The sequence below is a fragment of the Lutzomyia longipalpis genome, chromosome 3, assembly GCF_024334085.1.
Source record: "Lutzomyia longipalpis isolate SR_M1_2022 chromosome 3, ASM2433408v1".
Lineage (NCBI taxonomy): Eukaryota > Metazoa > Arthropoda > Insecta > Diptera > Psychodidae > Lutzomyia > Lutzomyia longipalpis.
Window position 1 is genome coordinate 24,462,654 of NC_074709.1, and position 21,309 is coordinate 24,483,962.

Sequence of the window (21,309 nt, forward strand, 5' to 3'; positions counted from 1 at the left end):
TTGCGATGGTTAATGAAACTTATGCTTTCACAACAATTTATTAGTTTATTCGTTGATTGTAATTTAGAAATAAACTATTTTGCATTTACAGGTAGATAATGCATGAGACTACAGTTTAGTATACTCCCCTTAAGGTACATGCTTCTTCATAAAAACGAGAAAGAGGAAAAAGGTAACTTTTGAAGCATTAAGGACAATATAAAGTGCTATCAAAATGAAATTCTTGATATTTGAATTAGGATTTTTCAATCGGAATTAAAATAAATTGTCAATGAAGCAATAATACATATGCTTCATAGACGAAAATATAAATTAGGGGCGTGTCTTATGTTTTATTTTTCATCGTAGGAATTTCATTATTAATGGGAATACTCGTGATTTTTAGAATAATAATTTAGTCACTGGAAAACTTCGTCATTCATGGGAACAATTAGAGCACAGTTAACCCTTTCGCGTTTATTGGGTCATATGCTAATCCAAACGTGAAACATTTTATTTTTTCAATTAATTATGAATTTAATTTGTTTTTCAAGTTAGAAGAGCATCAAATTCACAATAAAGGGCCCATAGAAGATGTTCTGACTCAGAAAAGTCCTCTGAGAGCATTCATAGAATAAATATCGTAATAAAAGAGCGCACGTTTCAATGTTTTTATGTTTCATGTTTAACGCGAAAGGGTTAATGTTGAAATGATCAAAAAAGATTAAAAAAAAAGTCTTCTCCAAATAATTAAAAATAAAAACAAAGTTATTGATAAATCTTTCTATTTCATGCACTAGAAAAGATAAAAAAGACAAAAATGACGTCATTCTTTATATTTTTGGTTAAATATTTGTTGCGTTTTCTTATTCTTTTTGTTTTCGAGAGAATTAGCTTGTCCAAATCGTTTCCTTGAATGAGGAATTTTTCCATTCAACAGTGAATAAACTCCTTTCGTTCATTTTCCTTAAATATTTTGAGAACCTCTCAAATATTTTTAATAGTTCCTTTGTACTTAATACAAAATATGTTTTCTGACGTCACATTTTCAACCCTAATTGCTTATAGATTTAATTTGAAAGGAAAAAAATCAATTATTTCATGAGAAAATTAATTTTGTAAAATAGGTATTCCAATGAACTTTTTAACTAATAATTTCATTGTTCAGTTCTCAAGTGTTTATTGATTCCAGAAAACTCTACCATTTAATCAGACTTTCGCAGCAGACATGAAAATTACCAACTATACGAAAAAAAAATGCGATAAATAGGAAAATCCCGCCGTTTAAGTTTTGGGGGGATGTTTTTGAAGCCAGACCTAGCAAAGTGGAGACGTGGATAAAAAAAAGAGAGCAGTTTGTGTGTTTCAGAATCTCAGGCGTGTCACAAATCATCCTCTTAATGCGAAATACTGTGTAAAAGCACCCTCGCCCCTATGAATCACCCATCTCCAAATTCGCATCATTCATCAGTTTACGCCCCAACCTATCGCGCGCGTCCCCACACATGTGCGATGAAACCAAACGACGACGACGTCGACGAGAACATGACAATTCCGAATGTGCCGACGCCACTTCTTCCCAGTCGCCCCATCCCCCCTTGAATGGGGTGTGGGTGGTGTGCGGATTTTACCCGGTGCACACATGGCCAAACAAATGGGAGCACCAGGGGCTGTGTGTGCTCACATGAGACCACGCACATTAGTCCTGTCGCTCCTTTGCTCAGCCACCCCGCACAATCGTCTATATTGATCCGCGGATTCTCTGGCCTCTCAACCAACCCTCCCGTTACGATTCATCAATTCCTGCACGATGACCCCGGGGAGAGCTCCGGCCATTGTCTCTCGTCGTGCTTGCATTCGCAACACATTCAGCTCAAATTAATTTCTCCTTCGATATGGCGTTTTGATATTTTCAAGAATCCCGGGTCAACTGACACAGAACGGGGGGTTGCAGTATGAGCAAAATCTGCTATAAAATAGTAAAACATTGATTTGACCCAAGCGAAAGAACTTAATTGAAAATTGATCGAAATTGTGTAAAAGTAAAAGATGGTTCCAGCCAGAAGCTTTTTAGCTCCCTGTGCGTATGCTTCATAAGCATTATGCTCTAATTTTATTATGTTTTTTCGTTAACATCCTCCTCCGCATAAAAAAATATAATTAAATCGATTTAGTAAAAGGCATTTGCATACAGTTCCATGTAGAGACGAAAAAAAAATTTGCGGGGCGGAGTAAAATATATGAGAGAAAAACTATCGCATAGGGGATGCAGAAGAACAACGAAGCGCGATGGAATTGATCAAAACAAAAATATACTATTTCTAGTGTTTAATTCATCTGGCAAAGAGAGAAAATGCTCTCTAGCCAGGGACTTTGCGTATTTGGCTTCAGTGGAATCGGCACATGTGTGGAGATTGGCATTAAAGGGGGTTAGGGGAGGGTTTCGGTTGGGTGGGATTGGACGTTCTGACGTACACGGCGCGGGGGGGAGGTTATCGATGCAGCTTCAGCAGTCTCTTCGTGGTATGAATATTCATTTCTTTGTTTTCCCAAACTTTTCACCCACCCCGATGGGGGTGGAGGGTGTTTGCATGTGCCAAAAGTATCGGCGGGTACCCACCGTGCCAACCACCCCCACCCACCCCAACCTTTTCGCGCCAAAACACACATACACAGTGTGCACGAAAAGAAATGTTCGAGAGAAATGAAGCCAGTGTGGAGATCACTGCATCCAGCAATTTTTAAAACTCTCACCCTTCAACTGTTATGAATTATATCCACCCCCAGCCCCCCCGCGGCCCCATCGTGTGGGTGGGTACCGCGAGAGAAAAATACAGAAAGGCATCGTGTTTCGCTGCCATAGACGAGGGTGTGCTGGATGGGGAGAAATGAAGGGAATTTTTGCAAGCCAAGTTGAAATCTGCATTGCAATAAATTGAAACATTTTAATTTATAAAACTTCATATAAATCGTGAATACAATGCCAATAAATTCTCCAGTCAGTATTTGTGTATGTGTGTGTAGACGATACGAGAGGGTGGATTTTTCTCCATGTGCAAAATGGGTGGGTCGTCTTTCATGTGACTTTTTCTTTTTCCTGTTTCTGCATCAACTAAAAAATATGTTGCCCAACATATTTTTTTTCGAGTTATTTGGTGTGTTTTTTTGGCTTATGTAAAAGTACTTTTGGGGCTAGTGTGTTGTATGAAATGCATTTTCCCCATTTCCCTAAATGCAATTAGTGGAGAATGTAGAGAGTAAGTTTTGGGAATGAAATTTATTTTTATGTGTTTTTTAATGATTTTTTCTTTGAGAATAAAATCTTAAAAAAATGATTTTGAAGCTTTTAAAGCTAATTTATTTTATTTGACAATGATGAGATTCGAACTCACGATTGCATAGTAGAAACCCACGAGGAGCGATTAGAACGCCTCGGCTATTTAAGGGGGGTCTCTTTTGAGAGCTGGTGAAATTAAATGTATTTATTTTTCTTAGGGTTTTTCTTAAACTTGATTTTCCGGTGTTGACTCCATTTTAAGACTTATTAATGAAGAGTAAAAAATCACTTTTCGCCATCTTAGATGCAACGCCATCTTGTGATTTTTCTTAAAACACAAAAGTAGGTTTTTCTCAGGATCTACTGGATGGATTTTGATGTGGTTAAAACAAATGGAAGAGAAAGCATTACCAGACAATGTACCGGAATAGATTTTTGATTTTCGACTCAGATGCTGAGAAAAGTCTACAAGAATATTTTTCTACTTTTCTCAGCTTCTAAAATGAAATTCAGAAATCTGTTCTGGTACATTCTCTACTAATGCTTCCTCTTTCATTTGCTTTTTACCCCATCAAAATCCATCCAGTAGACCCTGAGAAAAACCTACCTTTGTGTTTTAGGATAGTTGTTTGGAAAAGTCGGAAAATCACAAGATGGCATCGCACCTAAGATGGCGAAAAGTGATTTTCTTACACTTTAATAACTAGATTACAAATATAACCAACATCGGAAAACCAGGTTTAAGAAAACCCCAAGAAAAAAAATAAAACATTAAAAATGTGTAAATTCCAACAATTTATCCAAGAGTGCCTTAGTACCCCTTAGTGCCCGTAGAAAACGTTATTAAATTTATCTTTTTTTTAAATGGATTTATGATCATTTCTATCAAAAACATTTCCTTCATAATTAATTTCTTAATTAATAAGTAAAATCAAGTTGAGAAAAAATCGTTTTCTCTATTAAAAGTAAATAAAATTCTTGTAAAGTGAATTGAAATATAGATCGGAAGTTATCAACAAGCATGGGACAAATTAGCGGAAGTTATTCCTCACCAAGAGAGAAATTTGTCTCAACACCTGGAAGATGGTTTGAAAGAGAATATACCTCCCCTTGTGCTCAATAACTTGGGTGAATGCGATCACAAACGAGGCATGTGTGAGCGGAAAAGGTACAAGTAGAAAAAAATGTGAATCTTCCAGCATGGAGACGCGTGCCACAAGTCGTGTCGTGTTGACAGCATATCAAGATAAAATTGAAGAGGCCCACACTAGATGCCGTGACTTCTCCCAGAGTCGACACATGTTGGATGTTTTCCCTTTTGAACATTCCACGGGCACACGGCGGAGAGAGACCTAAACGCGCGATATAACCCTCAACCACAGTGGCTAATTGCCAGGAGTTATATGTATTATCTTGTATTGTTGTGAGAGTTGTGAAAGGGAAAATGAGTGCAAGATGTGGTGCCAATTGAATTGGTACACTATCAATACCATTAATGTGTATCCCCATCTTATTTATCGTCTTTTGCTGTTTGGCTTTGCATCGTAAAATTCCTCCATTGCTCATTTTGTCCGTCCGTACAATCTCGACCCGTGTCTGGTAATACCTACGGAACAAATGGGTGGAACGCAGAGCGAAGCACACCAGCAGAGAAGTTACCTACATATCGCTTGGCCCATTCATTATGAACCTATCTCAAAAACGCAACTTTTCAGGAGAGCCGATTTTCTAAAATGTATGAGAAACTTACATGTTTTGCCTTTTTTCTGGCTCCAACATAGCAATTATCACACGCAAATGATGGTATTCACTCACTATTACCATTTAGAAAGCACTGGCACCCCAAATTATGTAAAATAATTAGCAAAAAGTGCGAAAATATTGCAAAATATGCAGAGAAAATACTTTGGAGGTTCTTCTTGCACGGATTTTGAGAAAAAAATTATGTGCCGGAGTGTTCGGCAAAGCTCGGGTCGACCGTCCTTCAACGCAAGCACTAGGTCTCTCTTTCTTTCCTGCGCGCGCCGATAGATTCGTGTGCATCTTGTATGTGTGTGTGTGTTTCTCCACCCCGTGAGCGTGGTGGTAGGCAGCTCAAATAGAAGTTTTGCTTATTCGATTGCAACGCATGTTTGGCAGACGTGTAGAGTAGCCGTTTTCGTATATTATGGTCGGCGGGGGTCGCGGTATCAAATCTTACCAATGTCAATGATTTATTTTTTTTTTCGACTAAATATTTTTTTTTTATTTTCCCAATCATTTTAAATAAATCTTTTGATGTTAAACTACCCTTTTCGTGGACAATTAGGGGGGGCTGGGGCAAAATTTTTTGTTTTTCGCCGGAATTGTGGTTACTCCTCATTGGTAATGATGGAGTGACCTCCGGATTGGGGATCTCATCCCAGAAATATAAAATTCTGGAAAAATAGGGGGGGCTGGGGCAAAAATTTTTGTTTTTCGCCGGAATTGTGGTCACTCTTCATTGGTAATGATGGAGTGACCTCCGGATTGGGGATCTCATCCCAGGAATATCAACTCCTGGACAATTAGGAGAGGCTGGGGCAAATTGATGGGTTTTTCGCCGGATTTGTGGTCACTCCTCATTGGTAATGATGGAATGACCTCCGGATTGGGGATCTCATCCCAGAAATATAAAATTCTGGAAAAATAGGGGGGGGCTGGGGCAAAAATTTTTGTTTTTCGCCGGAATTGTGGTCACTCTTCATTGGTAATGATGGAGTGACCTCCGGATTGGGGATCTCATCCCAGGAATATCAACTCCTGGACAATTAGGAGAGGCTGGGGCAAATTGATGGGTTTTTCGCCGGATTTGTGGTCACTCCTCATTGGTAATGATGGAATGACCTCCGGATTGGGGATCTCATCCCAGAAATATAAAATTCTGGAAAAATAGGGGGGCTGGGGCAAAAATTTTTGTTTTTCGCCGGAATTGTGGTCACTCCTCATTGGTAATGATGGAGTGATTTCCGGATTGGTGATCTCATCCCAGGAATATCAAGTTCTGGACAAATAGAGGATGTTGGAGCAAATTGTAGGGGTTTGCGCCGAAGTTGTGGTCACTTTTTATTTACAATGATGAAGTGACTAAAATATTTTATAAAATATTATTTTCAATAAAAAAGAATATTTACAAGCAGCTTCCGCAGAAAATCAAACTGCCTATTAATAACTTCTCTTAATTAAAAAAAATATATTGTTGAGCCCGTAGAGCCTTCGGTAATAACCACACCGAATAAAAATATTTATAATCAAGGAAAATGATTCTTTATTAAAGAAGGAATTAAAGAGAGAAATGCCTCTTCTTCTAAATAAATTCACTAAATATTCTTAAAGAGTTCTTTTCTTTTTCCTTGAAGATTCCCGAAAATTCTTTAAAAGAACAAAATGATTCTTTATTAAAAAATGAATTAAAGAAAGAAAGAACTTTTCTTCTAAATAAATTCACTCATTATTCTTAAAGAGTTCTTTCCTTTTTCCTTGAAGATTCCCGAAAATTCTTTAAAAGAACAAAATGATTCTTTATTAAAGAAGGAATTAAAGAGAGAAATGCCTCTTCTTCTAAATAAATTCACTAAATATTCTTAAAGAGTTCTAGTACTCTTTCGTTGATACCACTCCCGAAAATTCTTTAAAAGAACAAAATGATTCTTTATTAAAAAATGAATTAAAGAAAGAAAGAACTTTTCTTCTAAACAAATTCACTCATTATTCTTAAAGAGTTCTTTCCTTTTTCCTTGAAGATTCCCGAAAATTCTTTAAAAGAACAAAATGATTCTTTATTAAAGAAGGAATTAAAGAGAGAAATGCCTCTTCTTCTAAATAAATTCACTAAATATTCTTAAAGAGTTCTTTTCTTTTTCCTTGAAGATTCCCGAAAATTCTTTAAAAGAACAAAATGATTCTTTATTAAAAAATGAATTAAAGAAAGAAAGAACTTTTCTTCTAAATAAATTCACTCATTATTCTTAAAGAGTTCTTTTCTTTTTCCTTGAAGATTCCCGAAAATTCTTTAAAAGAACAAAATGATTCTTTATTAAAGAAGGAATTAAAGAGAGAAATGCCTCTTCTTCTAAATAAATTCACTAAATATTCTTAAAGAGTTCTTTTCTTTTTCCTTGAAGATTCCCGAAAATTCTTTAAAAGAACAAAATGATTCTTTATTAAAAAATGAATTAAAGAAAGAAAGAACTTTTCTTCTAAATAAATTCACTAAATATTCTTAAAGAGTTCTTTTCTTTTTCCTTGAAGATTCCCGAAAATTCTTCAAAAGAACAAAATGATTCTTAATTAAAGAAAGAAATACCTTTTTCTTAACAAATTCAGTAATTGTTCTTAAAGGGTTCTTTTTTCATTTTTTTTTAATACCCCAATTTTTTTTACAAGAACAAAATGATTCTAAAAAACTTTGGATATTAAAAAAAAATAGTGAATTTTCTAAGAGCAAAAGGCATTTCTTTCTTTAATCCCTTCTTTACTAAAAAATCATTTTGTTCTTCTAATTTTTCTTTATTTTTCTATTAAAATTAAAATGGTTTCGTTCTTCTAAAGACTTTTCAGATACCTATTTTGATAAAAATTAAAAGGGAAGGTTCTCTTTAAGAATAAGTCAATCATAACGCGTCCAGTTATTTGAGTTGGTATACCACAACGCGGATGGGTCAGTCTATGCGTTGTAATTTAATTTGTGAGAAGTATTAGAGTAGACAAAGTCGATTTTTTGTAAAATTTAGCAATTTGATAGATTAAAATGCTTATATCCTAAGTTTTATTAGACCTACAGAAATTTCTTGACTAATTATGGAAAGGTCCTGAAATAAGCTATAATCTGACTTATATTTCGAAACATTTCAAGGTCACCTCATGAACACAAAATGGCGGATTTTTGTTCTACTAAAACAGTTTTTTGCACTTTTTGTCCTAAAGGAATGGTTCTAGAGGTTTCTGATGTTTTAAAAAGTTGTAGAGTTTTGCAAAACCTTTAATTTGATACCAAATTAAGCAAAATCGGACAGACCGTTCAAGAGATGTGGGTCTTAGAACTTTTCAAATTCAAGAATTTTTCAAATGACCAAATCTTCTAAACGGCGACATAGATTTTCTTCAGATTTTCGGGCTGGTGAAAGATTATTAGTCCTGCTAAAACATATCAAAAATTCAAAGAAATCTATGATCGGGATTCGGAGATATTGCCCCTTAAAGTTAGCCAATTTTTGTTTTCGTTTTTGGCGCCTCTTGCGGATGTTTTTGAAACTTGAAATGTTCTAAACAGTTGTAGGGCTTCTCAATACCTTTCATTTGATACCAAGATGGTCAAAATCGGTCAAGCCGTTCTCGAGATATATCGAAAAAACACTTTTTGTTTTAGGCCGCCATATTTGCTAAACGGCTTGACCGATTTTCAAGTATTATTTTTCGATGAAAACGTCTCACTGAGCTTTGCAACATACTAAAATTTCAGATCTCTAGCTATAAGGGAAGTGGTTGACGGTGTTTCAAAATGTGCGGATGGTGGCCATCTTGGATTTTGAAAATGCGAAAAAATGAAAATTTACACCCAGATTTCTATAGAAAACTTCAAACCGTAAGTTTCTATCTCTTAACGTTCTCGAATTATAAGGCAAAGTTTAGACGACCGGAAGGCCGGCCGGCCTTATCAAAAATTTTCCACCACCATTTTTGTAATGTGGGATGTCTAAAACGTGCTCATACCAAGTTTGAGCCCGATCTGAGGTGGTCGGTTTTTCCGATGATTACAATACTTGGTATGCCACGATTGTGGTATACCAACTGTTGAGAAAAAATGGGATTTCTTTCTTTAATTCCGTATTACAGTTAAAACAACTTTTTTCTTTTTAAGATTTTTAAGGTACTTTGATAAAATTTAAAATAAAATAACTCTTTAAGAATAATTAGTGAATTTGTTGAGAAAAAAGGGGATTTCATTCTTTAAATCCTTCCTTGATTAAAAATTATTTTTTTATTCAGGCTTTAGAATATTTTTCTATTACAAAAGTAGTGTGGTTATTACCGAAGGCTCTACGGGCTCAACAATATTTTTTTTTTAATTAAGAGAAGTTATTAATAGGCAGTTTGATTTTCTGCGGAAGCTGCTTGTAAATATTCTTTTTTATTGAAAATAATATTTTATAAAATATTTTAGTCACTTCATCATTGTAAATAAAAAGTGACCACAACTTCGGCGCAAAACCCTACAATTTGCTCCAACATCCTCTATTTGTCCAAAACTTGATATTCCTGGGATGAGATCACCAATCCGGAAATCACTCCATCATTACCAATGAGGAGTGACCACAATTCCGGCGAAAAACAAAAATTTTTGCCCCAGCCCCCCCTATTTTTCCAGAATTTTATATTTCTGGGATGAGATCCCCAATCCGGAGGTCATTCCATCATTACCAATGAGGAGTGACCACAAATCCGGCGAAAAACCCATCAATTTGCCCCAGCCTCTCCTAATTGTCCAGGAGTTGATATTCCTGGGATGAGATCCCCAATCCGGAGGTCACTCCATCATTACCAATGAGGAGTGACCACAATTCCGGCGAAAAACAAAAATTTTTGCCCCAGCCCCCCTATTTTTCCAGAATTTTATATTTCTGGGATGAGATCCCCAATCCGGAGGTCATTCCATCATTACCAATGAGGAGTGACCACAAATCCGGCGAAAAACCCATCAATTTGCCCCAGCCTCTCCTAATTGTCCAGGAGTTGATATTCCTGGGATGAGATCCCCAATCCGGAGGTCACTCCATCATTACCAATGAAGAGTAACCACAATTCCGGCGAAAAACAAAAAATTTTGCCCCAGCCCCCCCTATTTTTCCAGAATTTTATATTTCTGGGATGAGATCCCCAATCCGGAGGTCATTCCATCATTACCAATGAGGAGTGACCACAAATCCGGCGAAAAACCCATCAATTTGCCCCAGCCTCTCCTAATTGTCCAGGAGTTGATATTCCTGGGATGAGATCCCCAATCCGGAGGTCACTCCATCATTACCAATGAAGAGTGACCACAATTCCGGCGAAAAACAAAAATTTTTGCCCCAGCCTCTCCTAATTGTCCAGGAGTTGATATTCCTGGGATGAGATCCCCAATCCGGAGGTCACTCCATCATTACCAATGAGGAGTAACCACAATTCCGGCGAAAAACAAAAAATTTTGCCCCAGCCCCCCCTAATTGTCCACGAAAAGGGTAGTTTAACATCAAAAGATTTATTTAAAATGATTGGGAAAATAAAAAAAAAAATATTTAGTCGAAAAAAAAAATAAATCATTGACATTGGTAAGATTTGATACCGCGACCCCCGCCGACCATAATATACGAAAACGGCTACTCTACACGTCTGCCAAACATGCGTTGCAATCGAATAAGCAAAACTTCTATTTGAGCTGCCTACCACCACGCTCACGGGGTGGAGAAACACACACACACATAAGCATGCGCGCCCGGATAGGGTGCCTTACAGGCAGCGTGAAAGAAAAAACCGCTGCGAACAATCTTGCGCGCTATTCTTTTCTCGCATGAAAATCTCCGGTGCCGAGCCGAACATTTGAGGTTTTTAATGCCCGGAGATTTATAAAAATTTTTCGACTCCTTTCAGTAAAATCCTTATAACTCCATGGGGACATTAAATATTTGCGTAATATTTTATGGGGTGATAGAGGGATAGTTGGAGCACTGAAATACACAAAAAAGCATTATAAGCCTAAGTCGACTTAGGTTCAAAATGAATGGGCCAAGCGAAATATAAACTCGCGGGCAAGCCTTCGGGTGTGTGTGGAAGATTATTGCCTGCCGTGGGGGTGACGAGTTTGCTCCTCTGCTACACCTTAAGGTGTTTACAGACCGAAGATGCGTGGCACCCAAATGATGGGGGACAATGACACATTCACGACAAATTCCACGCGACTCCCGGATTTATTTTTAAGCGCCACGGGAATTTTATGTTTGTGTGGAATCGTCCGTATGGAAATTGCCACAGACAGGGAGCATTAATTTCAGCTCCGAGAGAGCGCCATTAATTCATGGCATGAGGGCTGGTTTGGCCCTTTAATTTCTCTTTTTTTTCTTTACTGTGTTGCTTTGAAAATGCGCGGGAGATTTTTTAATTAAAAGAAAAATGAAATGAAATGAGCAGAGATTTAAGGAATTGGATCTACAACAGAGGTCAAGTGGGTCAAGCTGTATAAATAGATGGTGGGTCAGTAACCACACGCATTAGCCAAATTTTTTGATAACACATGTTTGAGTGGGGCGCCAAGTGGGTGGGAAGAGGTGGGCTCTATGTTGGTAGTCATTCACCCTTTTATTGATTCAGCCGATTCAGCCATAAAGGAACATAAGGAAGGAAAACTTCTCTATAATTTTCCTTTCAAATTGAAAATTCTTATTTGAATTTGCCGTGACGATTGATTAACTTGATCTTAAACTTTTTTTTTCTTTTTAAATTCTATTAAAAGAATCACATTTATAGAGGAGAGAAGATGATTTTTAATTGATCACAAGATCAACAATTAAAGTGCTTTTAAAATGCTTGTGTTTTTCCGCGATGTTTTCTCAGTCAATAGGGCGTTTATTTTACTATTTAAAATATCTTCGTTTATTTTTCCTTGAAAATATGGAATCTTTGAGAAATTTTCTAAAGCTCTGCTATGCGGGGATCTTGAAGATTTTCCCTTCATTTTCCCAGAAGAAGAAAATATCGATGGCACACGGAATTGAGCCAAATGGAATTGAGAGTGTCTGTGCAGGAAATCAAATGCAGATGGACAAAAAAAAGCGCCGCAGCTCTATAAATAACCCGCCAAATTCTCTAAATTCCACTTAATTCACAAAAGAAGGAAGAAAAACTTCAAAAAGTTCTCAAATTCTCTCTTTTTTTCTGGAATTTATTTACAATTTGATTATTTTTTTAGGGTGTAAATGATCACTCTATTAATGGAGTTTTGAGTAAATAAAACATTTTTTTAATTAAGACATTGCAATTCTCAATTTTCCGCGGGGAAATTCGCTTTCTAAGAAGGGAAATTGTGGCTTAATTCGGTATTTATTTGTTTACAATAAACAAATAGCATTTATTATGTAGTTGTGGTGCTGCACATGTTGCACGATCATGAATGAGGATCACACACTGTGTGGCATCCCATTGAGACTCAATTGTGCGGTTAATTTTGGGATGTTAAAAATCACCAAATGTGTGGGGAGATGAAAGCACAAAAAACAAGAAAAACACGCGGTCTCTGACACGCTAATGAGGTAGTTATGAAAGTGAAATTACATGCTATTATTTAATCTTTCCACTACAAACTGGTAATCAGTTTTTTTTGCAATATTTTTGCTCTCAATTCTATCTGGTAACAATTGAATTTTTCATGCTTTGGGAAAACTTTTATAAATAAATTTGACCTCTATGCTAGCGAATCAATATTGATTTTCTGGGAGCATTGAAAAACTTCAGTTGTAGCCATTGTAAAGTAAAGTATAGAAGGAGGAAGAGATTTGGAATCAGTCAGAGATTAATTTTTAATTTTTCGCATTGAAATTGATTTTTGTATCCTAAATAAATGAAGAAAATAAGATTTTTGAAGAGATTTTTATTGTGAAATAAAATGTCTCCTTAATACAATTTTTTGCAATGCTCATGGGTAATGAGTTCTGAGAAAAGGAGGTTATTCATATTGATGGCTAATTAGCTATGAAATCATCAATGATTTGTCACAGAAATTATTATTAAATAAGCATAAAACAGTTTAGGAGAGTTAAACAAATTTTCCTTATTCCACTGGAATTAGCTGGAACAACGCAAGAAAGAAATGTTTGGGTAAAAAAATAAATAAGCCACACCTTCCATTATAACTCACTTTGCATCATTAGAAATAAAGCAAAATCACTGCTGTATCGATGAATTATTTTTTTTAACATATTAGAGGAGGAAACCTGTTAAAATAGAGTTAGAGGACATCAACGAATGAAGCATGTGTGCATACTGCATATGCTTTAAGCGCAAGAAGAATTAAATTGTTACGTAAATTTTGCTAATAGGAATTCTTGTTTTCTAGATATTTTAAAATGTTTAGTGAAGAATAGATTGTTGAACAATAAAACTTTCAGACAATGTATCGATCATGTGACAGAATGCTTTTAGGGGCCTCTAATACAAAAAAGTTAAAAAAAAAAAATTAATTTCTATAATAAGAAACATTCTTTGCATAAAGCATATGCATTAACGAATGAATGATGAAATTCTTTTATTTCATTGCTATTACTTGGGAAAGATTAATCTCAAAATTACTTAAAATAACGCCAAAATGTACTTCCTTTTGCTACTTTCCTTGCATAGAACAATATTTTGGAAATTCAATTTAATTCAGTGTAATAAAATAATAAATTAATGTAGCACTGATGCATATGCTCCGCGTGAGAAATGAAGCAAAATTATGTGCAATCGTTGCGGAATTTTTAAGTTTTAGACCTCAAATCTTGACCGAGTTTACACATAATTTTACTTAATTTCTTACATGGGGCATATGCATCAGTGCTGCATTAATTAATTATTTTATTACACTCATTTCTAATTGAAAACGATTAGTTTCAATCTGCTTTAACTCAACGTTCTTATTGTAAATCTTTTTGGTTTTTTTGCTCATGAAGCAAATACTTCATTTCTCGAATTTCAAGGAACGTAAAATTTACCCAAAAACGAATGAAAACTGCTCAAAAAACTTATCTAATTTATCGTAAAATTCATTATAGATGAAATACTAAATCTTCTAAAAATGCTTCAAAGCTTCAAAATGAATAAACTCCTTTAAATGAAGCATAAGAATACTTCTATATCACTCAAGCTGTTCAAAAGGAAGAACAGAAGAGGAAGAACACGATCTATTTCAGTACAATAAGTTAGCAGTTTTGTATTGCACTCAAATGTAATTTGCATGTTGATCCTCTCATCATAAAAACCTTGAACATGATACTTTACTAAATCACATAAATTCACGGCTATGATGATGATTAATGTGTTATAATTAAATTAATTATGATAAATATCTCGGGTGGATTTTCCTCTGAATTTAATTGAGAAAATTCACCAGACTTTTGCATCTTCCTGCATTTCGCAATGAATTAGAATTATTTCATTTTAATTTCCACCGAAGGTAATTTCCTTTGATTATCTATTAAAATTCAGAGAGTGAGAGAGAAAAATTCTCTTTTAAAAATCATTTCCTGTTCTGGTTTTTCTTCTCTCTTAATTTTTTTTACTTTGGGGGGAATTTCGTCGCGGGGAACTGATGCTGTGTCTCTGTCTCTGTATTTATAGAGCAGAAAATTTGGATTATGTAATGTACCGGATGGGATTGCTGGCAACACTGCGATCTCGCCTGAAGGATGGTGCTGTAATTGGGGTGATGATCACGGCATCGCACAATCCCGAACCCGACAATGGGGTGAAGCTCGTTGACCCATTGGGGGAGATGCTGGAGGCACGATGGGAGAAGTTGGCCACGAGGTTGGTCAATGTGAGTGATCAGGAGCTTGAGAGTGAGATTGCAGCCGTGATTAGGGAGGAGAATGTTTGCATTTCCGCCAAATCAACGGTTTTCGTGGGCATGGATAATCGCTACCACAGTCCCCGACTCCTCAAGGCTGTGTGCGATGGGGTGGTGGCTCTCAAGGGGAGCGTTAAGGATTTTGGGATTCTCACAACGCCAATGCTGCACTACCTCGTGGTGGCGGCTAATACGCGCGGGGGCTACGGGGTGCCCACAGAGGAGGGGTACTACAAGAAGATCATCACGGCTTTCCAGAATATCCGCGGGACGACGTACACACGGGGAAACTACACAAATCGCGTCTACTTTGACGGTGCCAACGGTGTGGGGGCGCGAAAGATGCTCCAATTCCTCAAACGCATGGACAGTGGGCTGGATGTTGTTGTCTTCAACAGTGGCGAAGGGAAGATTAATCACGAGGTGAGTGAGATGTTTTAAAGAGAATTTTTAAATTACTTAATCAATTTCCACATGTTTCAAATCCGCCGAAAGATTCCTCTTTGCACGCAACATTCTGCGGATTTTTCCTTTCCCTCTGTTAATCAATTATGGATTTTTCCTTAAATTCTTTTATCGTGTTTTTAATTCTTAATAAATTCAGTTTAGAAATTGATTTAGAATAACAAATCTGTAATGAGAGAAAGGTGTGAAGCTTCAGAACTTTCTGAACACACAACGCACGTACTTTTTTCGATAAGAATTCATCCAAAAGCCAACGTAAAAAAAAAACATTTCGTGATGATTGATGATTCAATTTGCTATCTCTGCTATTTTTTTATCACTCTCACAATTTTTTTTCTGCGAACTCAAAACTATTTTGCGAAAAAAAGTGAAGGTGTGTGAATTAAATTGTTGACGTAAATGGTTCACATGCAATATTCTTGCAATTTATTGAAAATTCATTTTATTGGAAGGGAAAAAGCTTTATGAAAATTCTGAAATAGCTTCAAATAAATTTCTCTATTAATGCTTTTCTGAAAATGATACAAAAACCACATGCAGAACATCAAGGAATAAAATGGTGAATGCTCATCAAAGGGAAAACTCGGGAAAATCAAAAGGGAAAGTTGAGCTATTTGCATAGTTTTAATGAAATTTCCTTTCCCGCCTTTTTGGGGAGGAGGGAGGTGACGAGGAAGGTTTCCTCTACCCAAATGAAATCCTCGCGTGCAATTGATTTTCAATCAAGGGTTGTTTCCTTTAACGCCTAAAAGGTGTTAGTGTGGAAAATAATAGAGGAGATCAGGGCTAATTTACTTAATTTAAATAACTAAATAATCGAGATTTTCACAGGGAAGGAATTTTCTTTATTAAATTATTTCAATATTTAACTTTATCTCAAGCAAATAAAACTTCTAGACGTCAAAAGTTAGAAAGGAAACGTCAAATATTAGAAGAGAAAACGTCATACGTCAGAGAAGAAATGTCAAACCGTGGAAAATTAGTTTCAAACATCTGGAAAGGAGCTTGAAATTTTTGGAATGAAACGTCAAACGATAGAAAAGAAACGTCGAACAATAGAAGAAAAGTGTCATATGTTTGAAAAAAATGTCCAAGCTTAGAAAAATAACGTCACAGAGTACAGAAACGTTAAACATTATAAAAGAAACTTCAAACATTAGAAGAAAGTTTTTAAACATTAGTAAAGAAATGTTTAAACGTTATAAAAGAATATTCAAACGTTGGAAAATAAACTTCAAACATTTGAACAAAAACTGAAAGTTTTCAAAAAAACGTCAAATCTGAGAAAAGAAACGTCAAATACTATAAAAGGAACATTAAACATTTGAAAAAAAAAACGTTTAATACAAAAACAAGAAGAAAAAAATATTTGGGGAAAAAACGTAGATCGTTAGGAAGCAAACTTTAAATGCCAAAAATGTCAAATGTTTTGAGATAAACTTCACACTCTAGAAAGAAAACTTCAAACAATTAAAGACACATGTCAAACGTTTGAAAAGAAACGTCAAAGATTTGAAAATTAACGTTAATTGTTAGAAAAGTCAAAACTGAGAAAAGAAACTTAACACATCCTGGACGGCTTGACGCACATCGGCGTCCACTGACAGTTCTCAATTCTGTACGCTGTAACAATTTGCCACTCTTTTTGCGTTTGACATTTACCCGGTAGGAAAACTTCTCCAACATTTTTTCAGCCAATTTTGATTGCTGACTCGTAAGGTGTTCATATATGATTAATAAATCTATTATTTATTAAATTTATGAAATGATTTGAAATCAGCATTTAAAAGATTTCAAATTAGTTGTGACAAGAAAAAGGAATTATCTAGAATATTCTAGATAATGATAATTCTGGATATTATTATCCTATGAAGGAAATAGAAATAACAGACTAAGAATTTAGAATATTCTAGATTTTTTTAAATCACACTGTCACAAATACATGTATAAATGTGCTAAATGTATTTAGCACATGTATAAATGTGCTAAATACATGTATTATGAAGTTTTCAGAATTTTTAGAATAAAAAAGTCAACCTGCTTGTTGACGTTATCATCAGGTGATTTAGGTTATATATTTTACGAAAAGAAAATTTTCCTCTTACATAACCTCAATTTAATTTTTGTGATAAAAAAAATGCTTCATAATGTTTAATAGCAAAAAGGAAACTCGTCTGAGAGATTTTCACTGAAATTATCCCATAAATCTGACTTTTTTCCACATGAATATAAAAGTGCGGTTATGTTGGCATGAGAAAAAATGCCAAATATGTCCAAAGATTTTTGAAAACTAAATTGTGTTTTCTTTGCGATAATTTTATATTAAAAAAAAATTTGTGTTACACATAACTGAATATTGTGTCAAATAAATATTTTCTGATAACGTGCGAAGAACATAAGAACACCATGGTCCCACCGGGTAACATTTCTGGACGCCAGTGACTAATTGTTACATGTCGTGTAAAAAACCTTTGGGAAGTATTTTACCCGTCGTCAGTGTGTTAAACTTTTATAAACAAAATGTGAAACGTCAGAAATGAAACTTTCCGACATTAAAAATGTCAAGCCTTTGAAGAGAAACTTCAAACGTTGCAAAAGAAACGTCAAATGTTTAAAAAACTACCCAATTAAATTAATGAAAGCTGCCCTTTCCAACGTAAGATCCGTTAAAACAATTAAGAAAATATTAATCTCTTTAAATTCATTTTAAGTTTATTTCTAATCTATTTTAAATTGGAGAAAAAAAATAATTTCCTTTCCAAGATATTTCTGAATACGTCCCTGATTTTTTTAAATTGTTTTATTTTTCCAAATACAATTTGCTCGATACTTTAACCCAAAACTCCCCTATATGAAAGCTTCTTCTTATCACCTTTGCAGTGTGGTGCTGATTATGTGAAGGTGCAGCAAAAAGCTCCGGCGGGAATGCCGGAAATTGAGGCAAATGGACGCTGTGTATCGGTGGATGGGGATGCAGATCGCGTTGTTTACTTCTTCACTGATGAGAATAACTGCTTCCACCTGTTGGATGGTGATCGAATTGCCACCCTTGTGGCTGACTACCTCATGGAACTCGTGCGTGCGTGCAATATTAACCTACGAATGGGTTTGGTGCAGACAGCCTATGCCAATGGGGCATCAACGGACTACATTGAGCACCAGCTGCGTGTCCCAGTGGCGTGTGTGCCAACGGGTGTGAAGCATTTGCACCATAAAGCTCTCGAGTACGATATTGGGGTGTATTTTGAGGCCAATGGCCATGGGACTGTGATCTTCAGCCAAAATGCCAAGGAGATCATCAAGAAGGCAGCTGAGGATGAAAAGTTAGTTAATTTCTCGTCAATTTTTAAAGTTTTTTCTTTAAAGAATTTTTTTTTTTGTAGTTTGAATGAAGAGCAACGAAGTGCAGCAAAGACATTCTTGCAAATAATTGATCTCATCAATGAGACTGTTGGTGATGCCATTTCGGACATGCTCCTCGTGGAGACGGTACTCCTGGCCAAGGGATGGTGCCTCAAGGATTGGGTGAATACCTACGCGGATTTGCCGAATTTGCAGCTCAAAGTTTCCGTTGCGGATCGCAATGTTATAACCACAACAGACGCTGAGCGTATCTGTGTGACCCCCGAAGGGCTTCAGGAGGAGATTAACAGCTTAGTGGCAAAATACCCACGAGCTCGAGCCTTTGTGCGACCATCTGGCACTGAGGACGTGGTTCGTGTGTACGCAGAGGCGGAAAGTAAGGAGGACACGGCAGTTTTGGCGCATGAAGTTGCAGCTGCGGTCCACCGTTTAGCCGGAGGGGTTGGGAATTCACCAGAAATTCCGCGACAATTCCTAAATTCTCACTACTAAATGGGGCAAGGTAAGAGAAATGTTTTTTTTTCTTGGCATATTCAACACGGATTTGGGGATTTCTGGTGGATATATCTGGGTCCATAACTAACTATCCTTCCCTCTTTAAATGGGATTGTGATCCCAACAACTGCCATCTATCAAAAATTTTATTTTTTCTTTGTCATTACTGACTTCTAAATTGAATTTCCCCCAAAATAGGATTTTTTTCCTAAAAAAAAAAGAAATTAAATTGACATGAAAAAGGGACTTTTGTTACCCAAAAAAAAAGGATAAATTCTTCAATCTAAAAGGCCACAAATTAACCATAAAGTATCCTCCAAGTAAACAGGTTGAGCCAATAAATGATGCATAATTGATCAATATTTGATAAGTCAATTCAGTCAGTCAATCGATTGATCTGTTATTGAGCAAAAATTGATCAATCTCAATTTATTCTCTATGCGGAGTTACATTGATAATATCAATATTGAGCCAATTTCATCTCAATCAATAATTGATCAACTATTGATCAAATATTGTGGCATATTCTGCTACGAAAAAATCTTTGAAATTTCAAGAATTTGTTCTGGAGTTTCATAGTTTTCTTGGTCGTTGTTGCCTATCAATCTGATTGATCAATAATTGATCCTCTATGCGGACTTATTCTGACTCAATATTGAGCTGAATAATTGATCAACTATTGCCCAAATATTGGGGCATATCTGCGACCGAGACCCCTTGAAATTTTTGAAATTTGTACTGAAATTTCAAGATTTCAAGAGAATTTGTTCTGAAATTTCAAGGTTTTCTTGGTCGTTGTTGCTATCAATATGATTGAACAACTATTGATCAATTATTATCAATCAATCACTGATTACCAAAAAAAAATGTCTATCAACGTGATTAATCAATAGCTGATTAACTATGCGGACCTACATTGACTCAATATTGAGCTGAGTAATTGATCAACTATTAATCAACTATTGATCAAATATTGGGGCATATTCTGCGACGAAGAAATCTTTAAAATTCCAAGAGTTTGCTCTGAAATTTCAAGGATTTCTTGGTCACAGAATACAACTCATTTTTGTTAATCAATCAGATTGATGACCAATTGAGCAATAATTGTCTATCAAGAAGATTAATCAATATTTGACCATTTATATGGACCTACATTAACTCAATATTAACCCCAATAATTGTTCAATTATTGGCAAAATTCGTTTACTGGGCAATTAAATTAGATTTTTGAATAAGACATGTTCAGATCATCTCCTTTATAGCATCTCTCCCCAAAATAGGGACAAACACCATCATTTTTATTAAAATTAGATAGATGTTGAAAAATCTTTGCCAATTGCTTGCATTTTCTAATGAAAAAACAAAGAAAATTCTCTCCAAGAGACTTTTTTCTAGGAATCAATTGAGATTTCTTTAGAATTATAAAAGAACATATTGTAATGATAAAAGAAATATTTTACTAGCGTACGTTTACCAAATCTAATCGGGTAAAAGTTTATTATTATATTTATTTAGTCAAAGTTCTTTTTTTTAATTAATGAAAAATACTAATTTTTTGATTTTTTTTATGAAGAAAATGACTTTTTTTTTGTTCCCCTGAGGATTTTTTTAAAAAATGTTTTCTTTTTTAATTTGTAATTGAAAAGTAGAATCGGAAACTTTTGTGCAACATTCCCGAAAGATAGGAATAACGTGTGAGCGATAGTTTTGAGATGTTTGTTTTTTTTTTCATTCTTATTTAAGCACCCACTTAACTCATAATTTTTATATAATTTTTTTTTTCTATAAAATGGAATTTGATGCAGAAATTTATAATGTTGAATCATAATAAATTATTAATAAATAGAGAAGAAATTCTTTTGAATTAAAGGAGTTTTTCGGTTGTTCCGGAGGTTTAGGGTTTAGCCGGAATCTTACGGTATGGCCCCTCAGTCAGCAATGATAAGAAAATCAGCTATAAGACAACTAAACAGGATCTATGGTAAGGATCTTTCCGCCTTCAGAGTTTTATTGATCGTATTGATCCAATATTTAGAGCTGTGTGGATATCGAATCTGGCTCATAACTAATTTAAAGAAGAAGATGTAATTTCTCTTCAGAATTTTATTTTCAACGCAGGTTTTCTTTAAAAAAAAAA

At 35.3% G+C, this 21,309-nt stretch overlaps 2 protein-coding genes across 5 annotated transcripts in view; one reads left to right on the forward strand and one right to left on the reverse strand.

Moving 5' to 3' along the window:
- Positions 1–21,026, forward strand: part of LOC129792924 (phosphoacetylglucosamine mutase) — a 137,243-nt gene extending 116,217 nt beyond the window's left edge. Inside the window, exons 3-5 of one of the 2 annotated variants that reach the window (XM_055832342.1) lie at positions 14,621–15,272; positions 18,195–18,637; positions 18,698–21,026. In XM_055832342.1, the coding sequence (XP_055688317.1) occupies positions 14,621–15,272; positions 18,195–18,637; positions 18,698–19,169 (1,567 nt within the window). In that variant the 3' untranslated portion in view covers positions 19,170–21,026. Of the gene's footprint in view, positions 1–14,620; positions 15,273–18,194 lie in introns of both variants that reach the window. The other variant, XM_055832341.1, reaches the window with a different exon arrangement.
- LOC129792945 (beta-1,3-galactosyltransferase 5) overlaps positions 1–21,309 on the reverse strand; it is a 1,144,668-nt gene that overhangs the window by 116,223 nt on the left and 1,007,136 nt on the right. The window lies entirely within an intron of this gene.